At 48.4% G+C, this 16,489-nt stretch overlaps 7 protein-coding genes across 7 annotated transcripts; 3 read left to right on the top strand and 4 right to left on the bottom strand.

Moving 5' to 3' along the window:
• Positions 1-24: 24 nt before the first annotated feature.
• Positions 25-833, top strand: N7503_000448 (uncharacterized protein; the record flags this gene model as incomplete). Its single annotated transcript, XM_057060009.1, has 3 exons — positions 25-168; positions 227-461; positions 526-833. The coding sequence occupies 3 exons, from the start codon at positions 25-27 to the stop codon at positions 831-833; spliced, it is 687 nt and encodes a 228-aa protein (XP_056926932.1).
• An 828-nt stretch (positions 834-1,661) lies between these two features.
• On the top strand, positions 1,662-2,131 carry N7503_000447 (cupin domain-containing protein; the record flags this gene model as incomplete). Its single annotated transcript, XM_057060008.1, has 3 exons — positions 1,662-1,759; positions 1,819-2,050; positions 2,102-2,131. The coding sequence occupies 3 exons, from the start codon at positions 1,662-1,664 to the stop codon at positions 2,129-2,131; spliced, it is 360 nt and encodes a 119-aa protein (XP_056926931.1).
• A 982-nt stretch (positions 2,132-3,113) lies between these two features.
• N7503_000446 (putative serine/threonine protein kinase) lies at positions 3,114-5,183 on the top strand (the record flags this gene model as incomplete). Its single annotated transcript, XM_057060007.1, has 3 exons — positions 3,114-3,672; positions 3,727-5,041; positions 5,096-5,183. The coding sequence occupies 3 exons, from the start codon at positions 3,114-3,116 to the stop codon at positions 5,181-5,183; spliced, it is 1,962 nt and encodes a 653-aa protein (XP_056926930.1).
• A 526-nt stretch (positions 5,184-5,709) lies between these two features.
• On the bottom strand, positions 5,710-6,225 carry N7503_000445 (uncharacterized protein; the record flags this gene model as incomplete). Its single annotated transcript, XM_057060006.1, has 2 exons — positions 5,710-6,159; positions 6,214-6,225. The coding sequence occupies 2 exons, from the start codon at positions 6,223-6,225 to the stop codon at positions 5,710-5,712; spliced, it is 462 nt and encodes a 153-aa protein (XP_056926929.1).
• A 1,062-nt stretch (positions 6,226-7,287) lies between these two features.
• Positions 7,288-11,040, bottom strand: N7503_000444 (uncharacterized protein; the record flags this gene model as incomplete). Its single annotated transcript, XM_057060005.1, has 5 exons — positions 7,288-7,529; positions 7,580-7,688; positions 7,739-7,946; positions 7,998-10,892; positions 10,952-11,040. 5 exons carry the CDS (start codon positions 11,038-11,040, stop codon positions 7,288-7,290), a joined length of 3,543 nt encoding a protein of 1,180 aa, XP_056926928.1.
• Positions 11,041-12,218: 1,178 nt separating this feature from the next.
• N7503_000443 (uncharacterized protein) lies at positions 12,219-13,142 on the bottom strand (the record flags this gene model as incomplete). The annotated part of the gene is made up of 1 exon (XM_057060004.1): positions 12,219-13,142. One exon carries the CDS (start codon positions 13,140-13,142, stop codon positions 12,219-12,221), a length of 924 nt encoding a protein of 307 aa, XP_056926927.1.
• A 1,149-nt stretch (positions 13,143-14,291) lies between these two features.
• Positions 14,292-15,819, bottom strand: N7503_000442 (uncharacterized protein; the record flags this gene model as incomplete). Its single annotated transcript, XM_057060003.1, has 2 exons — positions 14,292-15,413; positions 15,469-15,819. 2 exons carry the CDS (start codon positions 15,817-15,819, stop codon positions 14,292-14,294), a joined length of 1,473 nt encoding a protein of 490 aa, XP_056926926.1.
• Positions 15,820-16,489: the final 670 nt, after the last annotated feature.

The raw sequence follows: 16,489 nt of genomic DNA, 5'->3' as shown, positions 1-16,489 counted from the left end.
CAAATCAAATGCTCAAATATCACCATGATCCAGTTCTCTTCATCTGCCCCGAGAGATGTTGACTTCGCTGCGCAACACCTCTCATATCTTCTTCACTCGCAAGGAGTTAGCCACGCATATATTGGGTCCTATGCGACTGATCTTGTTGGAGGAAATTGTGCCGTACCAGTATATCTCTGTATTCATTCACCCATTAGATGGGCAGCCAAAAACTAACATACTACAGGATCTGGACCTTCTTGTGTCCCGGGACCCGGCCAAAGTACGGAAGCAACTTCTGGAAGATGATCAATTTTGGTTAAACAGTCAAAATGAGCTTTTATACCGCGGACTGGATAGCGACATTGGAATCGATCTCTTTCGAGGTGGTGGGGATGATGATGTACGGCTTCCAGATGTAAGATTGGTTCCACGGTCATCGGTCGATCCAAGTAATGATCGCAAAAAGGTACAGAGCGACTGTAAGTCTGTCCTTCAAGAATATTCTGTCAATTCTGTTATAATGATCGACCTCTGGCTCCTTAGGCCCATTTCTACACCCATCTGTGCTCTTATTAACGAAGATCACTCCCTGGTATTGCGTCGATGAGCCGATCCATTCGCCAAGAATGCAAAGAGCCATGAAGGACTTTGAACATATAAAGTTCATCCTGAAATGGCTTGCTGACCGCCGCGTCTTGATTGACTTCAATGCCTTTCCGCAAAAGCCTAAGGAGGAGCATTTGACCATCCTTCGTGCACTGAACGAAGCGTCCAAGGATGTAGAACCTTTGCTCCGTGCAGCACTGACTCCTGAGGATTACAGTAGCATCATTCGTCGTGCAAGGACTTAGCTTGTGCTTTCTTTATCATCAGAGTAAGTAGTTGGCTCCTACTGTTGATTGAGCTCATCGGAGCATTTCCACGCGATAGGACCTGAAATTGCTTTTTTCTTTTCTTTTCTTTTCTTTTCATTTCTTGCTTGACAACATGGCCAGTTGCTTGTTCCAAGCCCATGCCTTGAGGCTGCAGTTAGCTAGCGGAACAGAATCCTGGAAAACAATCAAAGCAGTAGAATGAGAAATATTGGATGCATTCTAGTCATATTTTCTCTACCAATCTTACTCATACCTTTCATGCAGAGGCCTTCGAATTTATGCTGATGCTCTGCAGTTGTATAGCCAGGGAACGCCTAACCGCATCGGGAAAAAATATCCACATCCTCTCAGAGCTACAAGTTACCCAGATATGCGCAACGATATCTGATCAACCATAGCTCTCAGACGCGATCGATGAAACAAAGATACCTCAATGGTTTCCGACCGTACAAACCTCACTTCGGGACCATCAATAGTCATTCTCCACATCTTCAATCGGACAAACTGCAGCCATGGCAGCTGCAGGCAAGCTACAAAGCTTCCCCTCACCGGATACAAAGTTCCCCGCCATGTTGATCTATGATTGAGCCTTATCATTCTCCTCTGGACTGCCTAGTCAGGACAACAGACCCGAATGCGTCCCGGCAAGGATCGAGTTGCCATCTATACGAACCGAGAGCATTATCAACTTCCCCTCATCTTGGATCTGGAAATCGCAATGGCATAGTTATAAGCAGTTGCTGACCCTCAGTTTCTGTCAGTCTCCAGATTCTCAGCAGTACCGAATATTGACCATTCTGCACCATGCCACCTGCATTTACCTACCACGCTAAGGCCCAGTCCACATTTAAGCCCCCGCTTATTGCGAACGAGAATGCCTTCCTAGGCGATGTCATCTCGAGGTATGGTGCACCATGATTAGTAGCGACACCTCACACCGAAGACTCACAATTGATCATAGTGACAAAGACAATGCCGAAAAGCCCATCTCCTGTGGATTTTATCGCCTGGAAAAGGGCACCCCACTCGTGTACACCTATACCTATGATGAGATGAAGATCATCTTGGAAGGACATTTCGTGATCTCTGATGAGACAGGGCAGAAGGTGACCGCGACTCCGGGGGATGTGTTTTATTTCCCCAAGGGAGCCAAAATTACCTTCACAACCGAAGATTATGGGCTAGCGTTCTACGTGAGTAACCACGGCTGAGTTTTCACGAAGTGGACTGACCAAAATATATAGACGGGCCAACGAGCCGAGGGAGCGGCGTGAATGTGATAGAGTGCGAGTGACAATTTCCGATATCAAATTATTGGCGATGCCGTGACAGCAGATCCATGGATCGATGTCGCCCCCACTGTCCCAATACGGTAGTTTGCTTACGCGAGTGGAGCTGGGAAATAATGGGATTGTATATTGGACTCCCTTGCGATCGTGATTCCATATCAATAAATCGTGAATTAAACTTCATCTGCAGCTCGTAAAGAAATAATTCAATAGTCTCGGCACTTGCATGCTCGGAGATTTTCTGTCAATTTATCACTGGCATATTCTGGGGCCGCACTATTGACCCAACTAGCGATCCCATTGACAAGGGACTAGTCGCGAATCAAATCGGTAAAATAACCAATGTGTCGGTGTCGGTGGCTTTTCGTACAGGTCCATTATCAGCCAGCCCTGAAACGGGGGGGGGAGATGTTTGGCACGGAGACAACAGCCACGACTGGGGCTACTGGAGCCGATCCTCGAGAGAAAATGACCTGCAGGGCGGCAAAACCCCGATCCTAGTGGATCACGTTCATTTGAGCTCAGCTCGAGTCGATAGACTCGTTGAGAGCCGGGTTGGCCATTCTCCATAACCAGCACTAGCGACCTTTGCACAGCCTGTATGACGTGGGGGAGTTGCCGGGGCAACTTTATACAAGGGGTAATGAGCAGCAGGAAGGCTGAAACTAATTTAGGAAGGTTTGGGATCGTGAAAAAGTGGGTTGTTCATCTTGTTCCTTGGAAAAACAAGAGAGGAGAGCAAGGCACAAACCAAGATCGTATTCAATAAGTGGAGTTCCGCGATCGTCGTGATTGCGCATCCAAAAGCATTATAAGCAAAGCCAGGCCCTTCAGGTGGGATTTGGTTCTTGTTTCCGATTTCGCGGGTTAGCGTGTCTTAGGCTTTTCTTATCAAGGGGGGACCACTTTCAAACCCCTCTATCGCTCGCTCTTCTCCATTTCACACCACGGTACTCCGTACTCAACCATGGCTGTCGACATTGCTGATGACCGTCTTGGTCTACGTCTCCCCAACCCCCCACCACTGCTACACACACGCGGTTCTGAGACCCTCGATCGCCCCTCCACTCCGTCGGGCCATGGATTCACCAGTCCCCCACAGACCCCTCACGGTAGTCCCAGCAAGTCGCGGGCGCCGCCGGGCGCGTTGGACCTGCCCAATGTTTTCGATAATGCTATGAAACTCACGCCCACATCTCCGTCCAAATCAACCCATAATCACTTCAATCATCCTATGTTTACGGCCGACAGGAGCAGCATTGAGGATTTTAATGAGAGCGTGATCCACCAGCGCCCAACCAGCCCAACGCGCAAGTCCAACAAGGAAAATACCCCCCCTACCACCCGCACTCCCAAGGACCTGGGATCAAAGCCGACCGCAGCAGCCATCTCTCGTCATGAACCATATCAGCCCCGCGATGCGGATACTTCCAAGCGGCAGGTCCAGCTGCGCGGCCTGACACCGGAGGAAATGGAGAAACTCCAACAGCCCCGTGTCAAACGCCTCACAAATGTCACACAACTTTGTATGTCTTAACCCGAAACGCTATATACGCATTTACTAACTTGCCCCGCGCTAGACTTCCTCGACCACTACTTCGACCTCCTTAGCTACGTTCACAATCGTCAAACTCGCCACTCACAATTCAAAGCCGCATATCCAGAACCCCCTGGAACACCCAATGAAGAATACGAGCCCGCGCTCCTGAAGTATCTCGGTCGCGAACGGGCGCATCTACGCAAGCGTCGCACACGGCTGCGCCAGCATGACTTCCAGATCCTGACGCAGGTCGGCCAGGGTGGATATGGACAGGTGTACCTTGCTCAGAAGAAGGATACACGGGAGGTCTGTGCGTTGAAGGTGATGAGCAAGAGACTGCTGTTCAAGCTGGACGAGATCCGACACATTCTCACAGAGCGCGATATTCTTACCGCTGCGAAGAGCGAATGGCTTGTCAGATTGTTGTATGCATTCCAAGATGATGACCAGATTTACTTGGCGATGGAGTATGTCCCCGGTGGAGATTTCCGCACGCTCTTGAATAACACCGGTGTCCTTCACAACCGGCACGCACGATTCTACATCGCAGAGATGTTCAGCTGTGTCGACGCTCTGCACATCCTGGGCTATATCCATCGTGATCTGAAACCGGAGAACTTCCTCATCGACTCTACCGGTCACGTCAAACTTACCGACTTCGGTCTCGCGGCTGGTATGTTAAGTCCCGGCAAGATCGAGTCAATGCGTGTGAAACTGGAAGAAGTCGGAAATACCCCCGTTCCCTTCGGTCGACCCATGGAGCAACGCACAATGGCCGAGCGACGACAGGGGTACCGAACTCTGCGGGAGCGGGAAGTCAACTACGCCAAATCCATTGTCGGGTCACCTGACTACATGGCACCCGAGGTGCTCAAGGGTGAAGAATATGATTTCACCGTCGACTACTGGAGTCTGGGTTGTATGCTTTTCGAAGCGCTAGCAGGATATCCACCTTTCGCCGGTGCGACTGTCGACGAGACATGGCAGAACCTGAAGCGTTGGCAGAAGGTACTCCGGAAGCCAGTTTACGAAGATCCGAACTACTTCCTTTCCCGGCGCACGTGGGATCTCATCACGAAGCTCGTTGCGGCGAAGGATACACGATTCAAGAATATCAATGAAATTCACGCACATGATTATTTCGCCGAGGTCGATTTCAATCATCTCCGCGAACAGCGAGCTCCTTTCGTCCCAGAATTGGATTCGGAGACTGATGCGGGTTACTTTGATGATTTCAGCAATGAGTCTGATATGGCCAAGTACAAGGAAGTTCATGATAAGCAACGCGCATTGGAGGATATGGCGGATCGCGATGATAAGATGAACAAGGGATTGTTTGTTGGATTTACCTTCCGGTGTGTATTACCTAGCCTCTTCCACTCTTTTGCTCCGATACTAACATTTTCCAGTCATCGCAAACCCGCTGTCGATAGCACAGGCCGCAGCTCCCCTCGCAAGCCTATCGCGACCGATGGCAGCTTCGGAACAATGTTCTAATCTGATCTTCTGAATGTGGAAGATGGTTTATCTTTTCTCCTCTTTTGTATCTCTTCTCTTCTCTCGTCATGCTAGAGCCCGCGAAACTCAAGCTGGATCTTGGTTTCTTGGTGCCCTGGTGGACGCCGCGTATGGTACGAGTATGAGTTTAATGGTGCATTTTTATTATTCTACGTTTCTTTTGAAACTTGCGATCGAGCTTGCCTGTTCTCATTTATTCATGGGGGATTAGGTGTGAACTCTACTTGTTACTGTACTAGGTTGGAGATATGAATAGACGAATATGTCGACTTAAAATTTATTGTGCTGTAGTGAGTACACATTGCAAGACTAATGTACTTATAAATTATCTACTGTCTACCTCTGCTCTGTTTATTGAGTTTCAATATCGTAGGATCCAGCATACATTGTGTATTTCTAATTAATAGCTCTACACTCATCCAGCGGAGCAACTCAAATCCAACGCACTACCTGCGTCTTCGTATCTCGGGTATACAGTAGAGCAGACGAAAAAATCCAAGACGCCTTAGTGGCTAGGCAACTGGCGGACCATCTTCAAAATTTCAGACTCATGGTCTCCAATAACAGCCCGACCGTTGACCCAGTCAACAGTCACAGGCCGCACAAAGCTGCTCTTATCCTCCTTGAACTTCTTGAGCGCATCCTCGGCATCCCTAGCTCCCTTGATCAAGTCGGAGATAGCATAAGTAGCCTTGTCGCCCTGACCGCCAACGCCGGAGGTAGGGTTGATGTAATCAATGATATTCCGGAGCTGATCGGTGGTGGGCTCGTTGGTGGTTACCTCGAGCTCGAACTCGCCACGCTGCTGCTTGGCGTGAGAGCTGTGGTCACTTGCTTGGTCTTCTGTGGCTGTCTCGGCGGCGGCTGAGGAGGCTTGCTTGAGGATTGTGAGGACGCGGGTGCTGTTGGGGACACTCGGGGAGTGGAAGAGGGTGATGGGGTCGAGGGTTTTGCTCTTTGTTTTGGTTAGTAGTGCGATTATGTTAGACTTGGGGATGGTCGATCTTACGAAGCGGAACATTTTGGCGGTTGAGGTTGTGATGGTTGATTGATGTGGTGTTGATTGATGGGGAAGATAGGTGGTTTTGAGGTTGGTTATGAGGAGCTTGCTGAATTGGATGATGTCATGTGCCGGGATCCCGATTGGGTTTGGTCGGGTATGTGGAACTTGGCATTGCTTCGAAACTGGATTGCATGTGTTCTAGTTGGCAAGAGGCTTTGCATGTTTCAAGTTATGAAATTGAGTTGTTTAGCTGTCGCTGTCGATTATTCCCCACATAGGAACAATTGGGTTTATGACGCTACAGTAACCAGGAACCCCAATGCCTATATCATTCAAGATCTTCATTCAAGATCTTCGGGAAATCGTCATTTCTTCCAATGTTGATGGATTATTGTTTCAATGTCACAATCCCAAAATGAACAGAGTATTGAGTATCCCTGCTACACTGTATTATTCTTGATTCTAAGCTATGTCTGCTTTCCTTGCAGGAGCTTTCCGGGGCGAGAAAATGATCGGTTAACCTCGGCTATGTACCCACATCGTTCGCACTACCGGGCCTTTTACCTCCACAGTCTACGTTCATAGGGTCCAAAAGTGTGGAGAAAGAATAAAATCTATACGGGCACATGGAGATATGGGCGTTGTGCGTCATATGGCGAGTCGCGAACAATGGAGATCGACCAGGTGTCGGGTTGCGGATGTAGTTTCTTCCACGTACAGTACTTTCATGTACAGGTACAACCTCGGGAAGCTTAGGAAGTATACTCCTATATTTAGTATTCATACGTACATTCAAGATCGTTCAAACCTTATGTGCTTTGGGCTGAGCAGCATTGGATTGCCGCATGCACAATTTACATGTCTCCTGCCTAACCGCTTGCGGCTTAGCGTCGCGCATTATGTATGCAACTGACCAGTTAACTAACGTGATGTGATCTGGTGCTTTCTATATGAGTGAACGGTCAAGCCAATTTGCTCGTGTAAATTGACTGAACAGAAAGGATTTCCATCAAAAGTCGTGTTCTCGTGATTTCATCATGCTGCGTAAACTAAAATTACAAACTATGTTACAATTTAACATCACATAATTTCCTGGCGAGTATTGAGCCGCGGCAGACTGTGGAGCATTTGGGTCAGCTGCTTAAGAGGCGTAGGTTTAGTTAGGAACTTATCGACACCGCTGATGGTCGCTTCCCTCTGTATCTCAGCAGAGAGTGCAGCCGTGAGGATGACGATATGGGCCGGTGTGAGTTTATCTACTCTTTCGAAGTGTCGCATTTCTCGAGTTGCGGAAAGTCCATCCATGTGAGGCATGGAAATATCTACATGTGGTCAGCAGGGGGGCGCAATGTCGTTTGGTGCTGGGACTTACCCATTACAACCGCATCGAACCTCTCGTTCTTGAATGCTTCCACTGCTTCCAGTCCATTGGTTGCTGTTTTGTATGCAAACCCGGTATTCTTGACACAGGTTTCAATGATCTAATCATCCGGTTAAATGGGCCGAGTGTAAAAGAGAAGGATCCACTGACCTTTAAGTTTACCGAGTTGTCCTCAACCAGAAGAATTTTCTTTCCGGCACTTGTTTTTTGTTGCTCTGGTGCTTCAATTTGCGCGTCGATTGTTTTCCGTGCCTTTTTGTTATCTTTGGGGGAGGGTCCCACACGTTTGAGATCTTGTGCAATCCCTTCCGGGTGCAAACAATTTTCAAATACTGTGGCTAGCGTCTTTGGGCTCACACTTTTAACCAGTCAGTAAAATGAGACGCAGAAATGGGAGATTATGACTCACGGTTGAGACAAGAAGATCGCATGGTCACGATCATTTTCTTTCACCACCTTCCAACTGCTTGCTTGGTCACTCAGGACGATTAACGGGTATTTTGCCCTGGATTCAATCAAGCGCCGAATATCTGACCCAGCCGAGTCCTTCATCATAGTTCGGTATTCATGCTCAGTCACGATCAGGAAATCTGCCACCTCTCCATCTTGAAGCTCATCAGAGCTCAAAACTTGCAGCCCGAACCAGTCGCTCACCATGCGACCCAGACTGAACCTAATATTATCAAAAACTTCCGGGCGAATACCGAGGTCGCCACGCTGCAGACTCTTTGTGAAGAACGAAGCTCTCTTGCCACGAAGCTGCTCTCTCAATGAATGGTACGGTGACGGTTGCTTCAGGGGTGGCTGTGGCTCTGACAAGGGAAAGACCACGTCAACATCCGTGCCACGATCTTTCTCACTCTTAAATTGGATTTGCCCATTGAGAGACTTGACGATTTGGTGGACTAGGTGAAGGCCAACCCCCAAGCCAGGCGACTGTGTATCTTCCTGGATGAATGGGATATAGAGGTTGTGAAGGAGGAAATCCTGGGACATGCCACGGCCCGAGTCACTGATCGTGAGTCGCACCGCCGGGACAACCTTGTTACCTTCTGTAACCATAGTGTCCTTCCTCATGAAGAGCCGGATATAGCCTGTCTGCGTGTATTTAAGGGCATTGCCGAAGAGATTCATCACAACACGGCGCCAGGCCCCCGCATATATGGAGTAGTTCCAGTTGTCTTGCCATTCGACGTCGACAATGGCCATAATACGGCCCTTCTTATCTTTCAACGAACTTGATGATATTCGCCAGTCATCGTGCTTGGGGTTATTGGCAGCGTTGGTCGCCTCTCGGCCGTAGAACTCGGCACCAGCGAGCAGACCCTCCACGACTTCTTGCACCAGTGCACTCAAGTCTTCCTTTTGTTCGAGGCCGGGGACTGCTAGCTTTGGCTGTGAGCCATTCGTGATCTCACTTCCGTCTTGCAGACTGGATCTCCTCGGTACGGTGAGAGTGTTGATTTTTGCATAATCCAGCAAATGGTTCAAAGTATCTAGGAGGGTACGTCCACAGCTGTGCACTGTCTCAACCAATCCTTGTTGAGTGTAGCTGGTCACTGTTTCTTGAAGCAGCTCGATAGTACCAAGAACACCATGCAATGGGGACCGCAACTCATGCGAAATGGACGAGATAAAGTCGCCCTTGGCACGGTCGGCAGCTTCGATATCCATCCGCGAAACCTCCGCCATGACAGTGTTACTGAATGCTGCCATGTATGTCAGATCTTTAGGTTCTGACAATACACGTCCAGGGTCATTAGTCCAAGACAGGCTCATTGTGAACCATCGACTTCGGTGGAAATCCCAAACAGGATAGATGGCAAGACAACGGGCGTCCGGTAGAATCTTATGGAAATATTTAATTTCCATGGTCTCTTGTCGATATTCCTCCTCTTTCGGTGACCCGGGTTTGACTTCATTCTCGTTTCCAGTGTAGGCCTGGCTGGTCACCTTCGACAATCCTTGATAGCTCAGTGCAATGCTGCCATCATTTTCGATATGGAATATCTTCCCCCGTGGATATCGATCTATGAGATGGTTCACAAAGGCACCCGGTAGAGGAACATAGTGGCTGTCTTGCTTGCTTTCGTCTTTACCTGAGCCGGAAGATGTGGAGTATCCCAGAACCAGACTTTTGGGGCCGTGAATGCCTTCATCGAGCTTTGGTTCGGCGCCATACATTTGTTCATCGTTATTGGACTCTTTATTGGGATGCGAGTCACTGTCGACTCCAATCACTTGCCGCCGAGCATACACACTTGCATCAATAAACATAGCACCCTCTGTCTCTAGCGCTTGATTCATGAGACAAGCAGCTCTATTGAGGACAGACTGCACATTCTGTGGGGCGATAGACTTCTGCAGTCGCTCGGTGGTAGGCGTGAGTGAAGGTCGCTGGTCGTTTTCCTCCTTTTCCACGCCCGACTCGCGTGGCCCGTCTTCCTTCGCCTTGAATTTTCGAACGGGTGATTGACTTCGACTTTGTTCCATACTCGGCGCTCCCTGCTTTAGCGACTCAGACCGTTTGCACCCGTCACCGTTGCGCCGAGTGTCCTGCTTATTGTCACTGCTTTCACCGGATATCTGAATTTCCTTAAGCTTTTCATCGACATGTGCAAGACCTTTAGGCTTGTCATCCGGGACTTCTAGACCATCAATTCCTTGACTCAGATCCGAATGGCCACGCACAAACAATCCAAGTGCGCGCACCATCTTCTCTTCACGATTCTCCTCGCGCATGGCGCGCTGCGAAAGCAGATAATCCATAACGGTTTCGCTGAGCTCTTTCAATAACTTCATATCCTGCTTGCTTAAGCCTTTCCGAGGTTTGTCATCCAGTACCGCGACACTGCCAATGATGTACTGTTCTGGTGATCGAATAGGCACGGAAATATAGAATCGGTGGCGCGGTGCCGCTGTCACGAAGGGAGCATTCTTGAACCGGTCATCTTGAGTGAGATCCGGGACCATGAAATGCTCCGACCCCTTACCAGTAAAAGCATGCATCGCACAATTACACATAGGTATATTCTCTCGAGGAAGTTGTTGCACGCCGCACCATAGCGATTCAGATCCCTCTCCACTTTCTGTACTGCGCAAGCCAAGCTTTGGCGTTGACTCGGCAACAACATGCTGCGTTGTGCGATCGAAGAGGGAGATGAGTGCGCACTTCGCATTTAATCGGAGACTCGCTATTTGCGCGAATGCTGTCAACGCGCTGTCGCGTGAGATATTGGGTTGCTGGCCGACTGAATGCTGGGCGAATTTTTCGGTTTCCGAGAATCCCCAATATGGAAGGTACCTGTAAACGAGTGATTAGTAGTCGTGTCTAGCGGTAAAATGTGTAGGTTGATCCCATACAGGTGCATTTCCCGTTCGCGGGCCGCGTCGATATTGTACGCATATTTGCGTGGACCGTCGTGGCCTCTCGTCTGGATGCCGGGCGTCATTGGATGATCATAACAATGTATTTTGATCGTGTCGACATCAACAAATATAGCGGAATGTAAATCTTGATCTGATAATCGCGTGCATAGTACAATAAGGCCTTCAGTAGACTCTGGGGGCGCGTGTATCTGGACGTGGTTGGTTTAAGGGTAGATAATGGCTTATGACCTCATAGGATTAGGAGGTCTGCCTTCCGGATCGAGGCGAGCCGTTTTCTGAGATCAGAGCGACCCGCTTTCTGAGATCAGAAACCCAGTCTGGGCTCCAGTAGTTGGACTTTCCAGGGCTTTTGAGAGACGCAGCTACTACGTAACAGGTTTAAACCAATGGATGTGCCGCAGTTGTGGGGCTTGGCGACGATCATTTCCAGGCCCTGTGACGTCATTTTCATCACCCCCCCCTCCCGAGGCAGTGCTGCAGATGCCTTGCATGTCTGAGAATCGTGAGATGGTCAGGTGGTGCCTTGGTAGATATCAACGCTGGAGGGCGCGGGTACCTACATTTTTCTCCGAGACTTGGTTACCCCTTTGCTCGGGTACAATTTGACTTTTTAACTATCCATATTCGTCATAAAGTTAGATTGCTGTATCCACCACGGATATCAAATATCCATGGATTTCCATTGGTTAATTATGCCATTTTTCAAAGCCTACCCTCAAGTGTTTTAGGGCCTAGTTGGGTTAGTAGATAATGGGCTCGCTCCCTCGCTGCTACACTTTATCATACTGAGCGGCAGGTTTCAACAGTCTACCCGGTTCATGGGTGTTTTAGGGCCAGTCTTGGAATCTTACAATCGAGAGAGAAAAAAATCAAATAGATTTAATGACTTTGGAACTCCAATAGAATACACATATCAAGTTTAAACATTTGATGATTCGGTAGAAAAAGTTTTGCTACGTGGGCCGCCCCGCCCACTACGCAAGATTACTCCACCAACCACGTTTTACGTTCCAAGGACCAACGAGACTGGCTGTTTCAGAAAAGCAACGGAATGTATCCGTTGCTCGTGACAGTACTCCATAACAAGTCATTAGTACCATTGCCATTCAATCCTCGGTACATGATAGCCGCTCTAATAAGACCAGATTCGACCATATGTTGTTTGATTGGCCATGGGTGATTTAGGATGATAAGATGCGTAAAACTTTGAACAATTAGACCTCTGCGCAGCTCGGTAACCTCATTCGTGTGACGAGAGCACACTTCCCATCTTCCAGGCCTTTCCAGTCGCCATGTTGCAAACTCGGTCACTCGAAACTACGGTCCTCCACGCTCCCAGTCCGAAGAATTCACCATTCAGGGAGTAGTAGGTCGCCACTCGTTGACACCTTTGCACGCCAATCTCCTCATCCAAAAACAAATCTTCCTCTACTTGCTTGACAATCCGCTGGATAACGTATGTCACTCTATCCAAACTCAGCCCTGGCTTCTGTAAATCGTCAAGAACTTTCTCCCACGCCGAAGTCTCTAGCTCATCGCCAAACTTTATCCCCTGTCCCCTGGCCCCCCGTGCCGGCTTAATAATGAAGTCATCCTTGGAGACTTTCCCTTGGCGGTACAACTCAAGCAGCTGATTTGATTCCCGCGAACCTGGTATGATTGTAGGCACGATTCGAGCCCGAAGGAGAGTAGCTTGGGCCTCTGTTAAGACACGATGTTTGGTAACCAAGTCATCCAGTTCTTGGTGGACAATTCCCAGAATACGTTTGTCGTGAACGATGTATCTGCTGCGGGTGTCATTGGCCCCGTGGAGCGCCAAATAGCGGCGCATGCCGGGTGCCAGGGCCGAATAATCATCCCCTGTCATCTGAAGACCCGCTTGATGGATCTTTTCTAGCACCTCCGTCTCTTGGCAATCAGATGAAGCTAGTTCACTGGCAGGCCGGGTACAGTAAAGAGCATAGCCAGTTTCCGAAGTAGCATCAGGGACAAGACGCAGATCTTCTGGTCTCACCGAGCGCGGCCTCATCCCGGTCCTTTTCTCCATCCAACCGCGAAACGCTTCCATAATGCTCGCTCGACCTTCAACAGCAAGAAATTGCCCAGACTGGAGCAAGTGAATAGGCAGCTCGGCCTTGAACAGCGTAAAGAAAGCTTCAATCATGTGGTCATTGTTGGTAGGTATATTGACGAAGGGGGGCTTGGTTTCTTCACTAGCCAAAGCCCTGTGAATCCAAGATGATAGATCAATGCTAAGTGAAAAGAATCTGGCGTTGATCTCGCACACTCTGAATTCATCCTTTTCATCAGCAGGGATGAGTAGGTCTGGTCTCCAAGTGCCCTGGTGTCCTTCAAACGCGTGCTCTGGATGCGTTTCACAATAACTAGATAGCCACTGGCAAAGCAATTGGGTGTAAGCAGGCTGTGAAATAATCTTTCTACATTATGTGAGTGATAGTGTACCTGTAGCAACTCTTCTTCATGAGGCTCAAGTGGCATCCGCGCAGGGAAATCAGCTTCCTTGTCTGTAAACCATCTTTGCACTATATTGCTCAATGCAATTGCAAGCGCCTCATGGAACTGCTTTAAATTGGCCAAGAATTGATCAGTGATCAATATGGGATGGGGACTCAGGAAACGCAGGTCATATGGCAGGTTGGTGTCATCTTCAGTATATTGCGAAATTGTAGAATAAAAGGCCTCCGCTGCGCATTTTCGATCTTCATACGATGCGTCGGCTGCCGAAACCACCGTTCCCTCTTTTTTGGAGGCACTGAGGCAAACTTGTAACGGCGGGGATGTCACACCAGAGCCGTCCATTGTGATTCTAATGAAGCCGTGAATGGAGGTGTAGGATATGGGGGTTGAGAAATTTGATCCTCGGGTCTTTGAACTATGATGCTCGCCTTTTATATCTCCAGTATAAACAATTGATGACTTCAGTAAGTAAGGGTCGGAAAGGAAATACATAGCAGAAACTAGGGAAGAGGGGCAGCTTGGTTTCAGCTGTATGCGGTTATCCCTGTCAGTTTCGCTGGTATTGTGAAACTTTGAAATACACGTTCTGTACTCAGTTTGCGATACTTGTAGTTCCTTTTACATGCACCTCGTGGGGGGAAATATGGATATTTGATGGATCTGATGCAAGTTCCGATGTAGCATTACATATATGTCTCGCGGTGGATCTCATCTTAAAACTCATGCCTAGCATTAAAATCGTCAGAACCGGTTCGCTGAATCGCTGCCTTAGATGAATTGTTTCATTTCTTTTTCTCAGAGAAACTGAACGGCTAATACACAGAGCCAGCGCCATTCATAAGTCTGCAGTTGTAACGGAGTTTACAAGCACACACCCGCCATTGAAAACGTTGCATATCTTCCCATTTCCCGAGCGCCAAGGTCCCAACCCGACAAAGCGACCGTTAACAGTATAATAAGTACCAACTACTTGACTGTTGCTCACTACTCTGTCTTTGTCTGCAAGGATGTCGAACTTGGGCTGTCGCACATATGGCTGAAGTACATATGATGTTACGTCTGCCCGAATGGCTTGATCTTGCATTCCGAGCAAGGCTGCTTCCCACTCTTCTGTGGAAAGCTCCTCTCCGATCAAATGACCAACACCTCGACTAGAGCGAGTTGCTTTCAGCATGAAAGCATTTTTTAAGGTGTTTCCCGGATTGATATTGCTTAGGAGGATTTTTTTGAGTTCCGGAGATCCAGGCAGGATCGTAGGCACAATCCCTTCCTGGAGAATTCTAGCTTGATCAGGAGTGAGGACTTTATGTTTCTCAACAAGACCATCCAATTCCTGCAAGATAATGCCTAGGAATCTCTGATCGTTCACGAATAGGCTGGTACGGAGATCATTCACCGATATTTTCGCCAGATGACAAAGCATGTCAAGCGGTAGAAGACTGTATTCCTCAGGAAAAAGCGCCAAAGCGACTTGATGAACTCTCTCTAGCTCTTGCTCATCCCCAGTTTCTTGCAACTTGCAATAAAGAGTATGTCCAGTGGAAGAAGAGGAGTCGGGCTCCAATTGTAGGTCAGATACGTTCACCAATCTCGGCCGTAATCCAGTTTTCTGCTCAGCTAATAGGGCGAATTCTTGCCTTTCGATGCTGTCTCTTCCCCTGACCAAATGTATCGGCAAGTTAAGGTTGAAGTGTTCGAACATGCCATCCACCATAGTCTTGAAATCGCCTGCTGGCTGAATAATAGAGTCCAACCCGAGCAGTCCCTTCATCATGCAATGCTTGTATGCAGTATGGATCAAGAAGTTATAGGGTGTTCGACTATTGATCTCACAGACCTGGAAACCTGGCCCTTGGACTGAAATGTCATTGTGGGTCAAAAGAAAGTCTGGTCTCCAATTACCCAGACAGTTTGCGAAAGCGGGCATTGAGCTATTCTTGCTTTGTTCATCAATCCACTATGTGTATATTTAGTGTTCGGTGCATCTAGTGAAAAGAGAAAGAGTGACTTACCTTTAACATATCTTCTGCCCGAGGCTCGAGGGGCATTCTCGAGGGGAAATCGGAAACGCTGTCATCCCACCATCGTTCCACGATATTCACGATGGCTTTGATCAAAGCTTCATGGAACTCCTGCAGGTGTATTAAAAAGCCTTTGTCGCTCAATATTGGATACACTGAAATATCCTGCTGGTTGGGGTCCACCCCGGGCTGCGGTAGGGATTTATCAGCCTTTTTATAAGCCAATTCATCTAGAGCTTTATTCACGTCGGTAGCGACTATGGCTGGCAATGGCGGCTCTCCGTTGGGGAGTGCTGACAAGCAGACTTGCTGATGTTGAGGTGGTTGATAGACACTTTTCATAACCACGATATTGGGATACAATGAATGAAGTATAAGATCACAAACAAACAAGGTGACACAGTTTGGGCTGGCTTATGGGTCAAAATTTGTATCTCGGTACGTATATACGACCAGTCATGACAAAATTTCTTTCCTTGACCGCAACTTTTGACTTTTTGTCTCTCCCGCTCATCATGCATGCATCACTGCAGATATTGATTTCAGGCAGCCAAGCACAGTGAGCCTTGCCTATATGGCCCGCACAACCTTGTATTTCTGGTTCGCATCTATCTACACTTAGTCCTGACGCTTCGGTAGATCCAATGGCAAATTCCCTCATCAGGGGTATTCAAAAGCGATCGACCTTTCCAAGACTTCACTAACACGTACACCGTAAAGTGGCTTCAGGTAGAAGCAACTCGGTATGCACTGATGCTGCGAGAAGCTCAATTTGTAGTCGCAAGTCATGCTGCATTTACTACATCTGACTTTAGGCCACACTCCTCGACTTCCATTTCCGGTTTAGTGCTCACCCCATGCCGCTTTTAATCCTAAAGGTTGTACGGAACAGGGTGCACGTGGGAGGGAGGGAAGAAGGGTTGAGTGCATACGAACGCCTCGTATTCAGTGGTATAGAAGAGGAAAAGACTGTCTGAGAGAGAGAAGTGATTAAGCCTCACCAGCGTGAATG

Source organism: Penicillium pulvis (genome assembly GCF_028828015.1).
Source record: "Penicillium pulvis strain IBT 33274 chromosome Unknown contig_10_segment0_segment0, whole genome shotgun sequence".
In the NCBI taxonomy this organism is placed as follows: domain Eukaryota; kingdom Fungi; phylum Ascomycota; class Eurotiomycetes; order Eurotiales; family Aspergillaceae; genus Penicillium; species Penicillium pulvis.
Note: the sequence above shows the minus strand (reverse complement) of the source record. Positions and strands in the feature narration are given on the sequence as shown.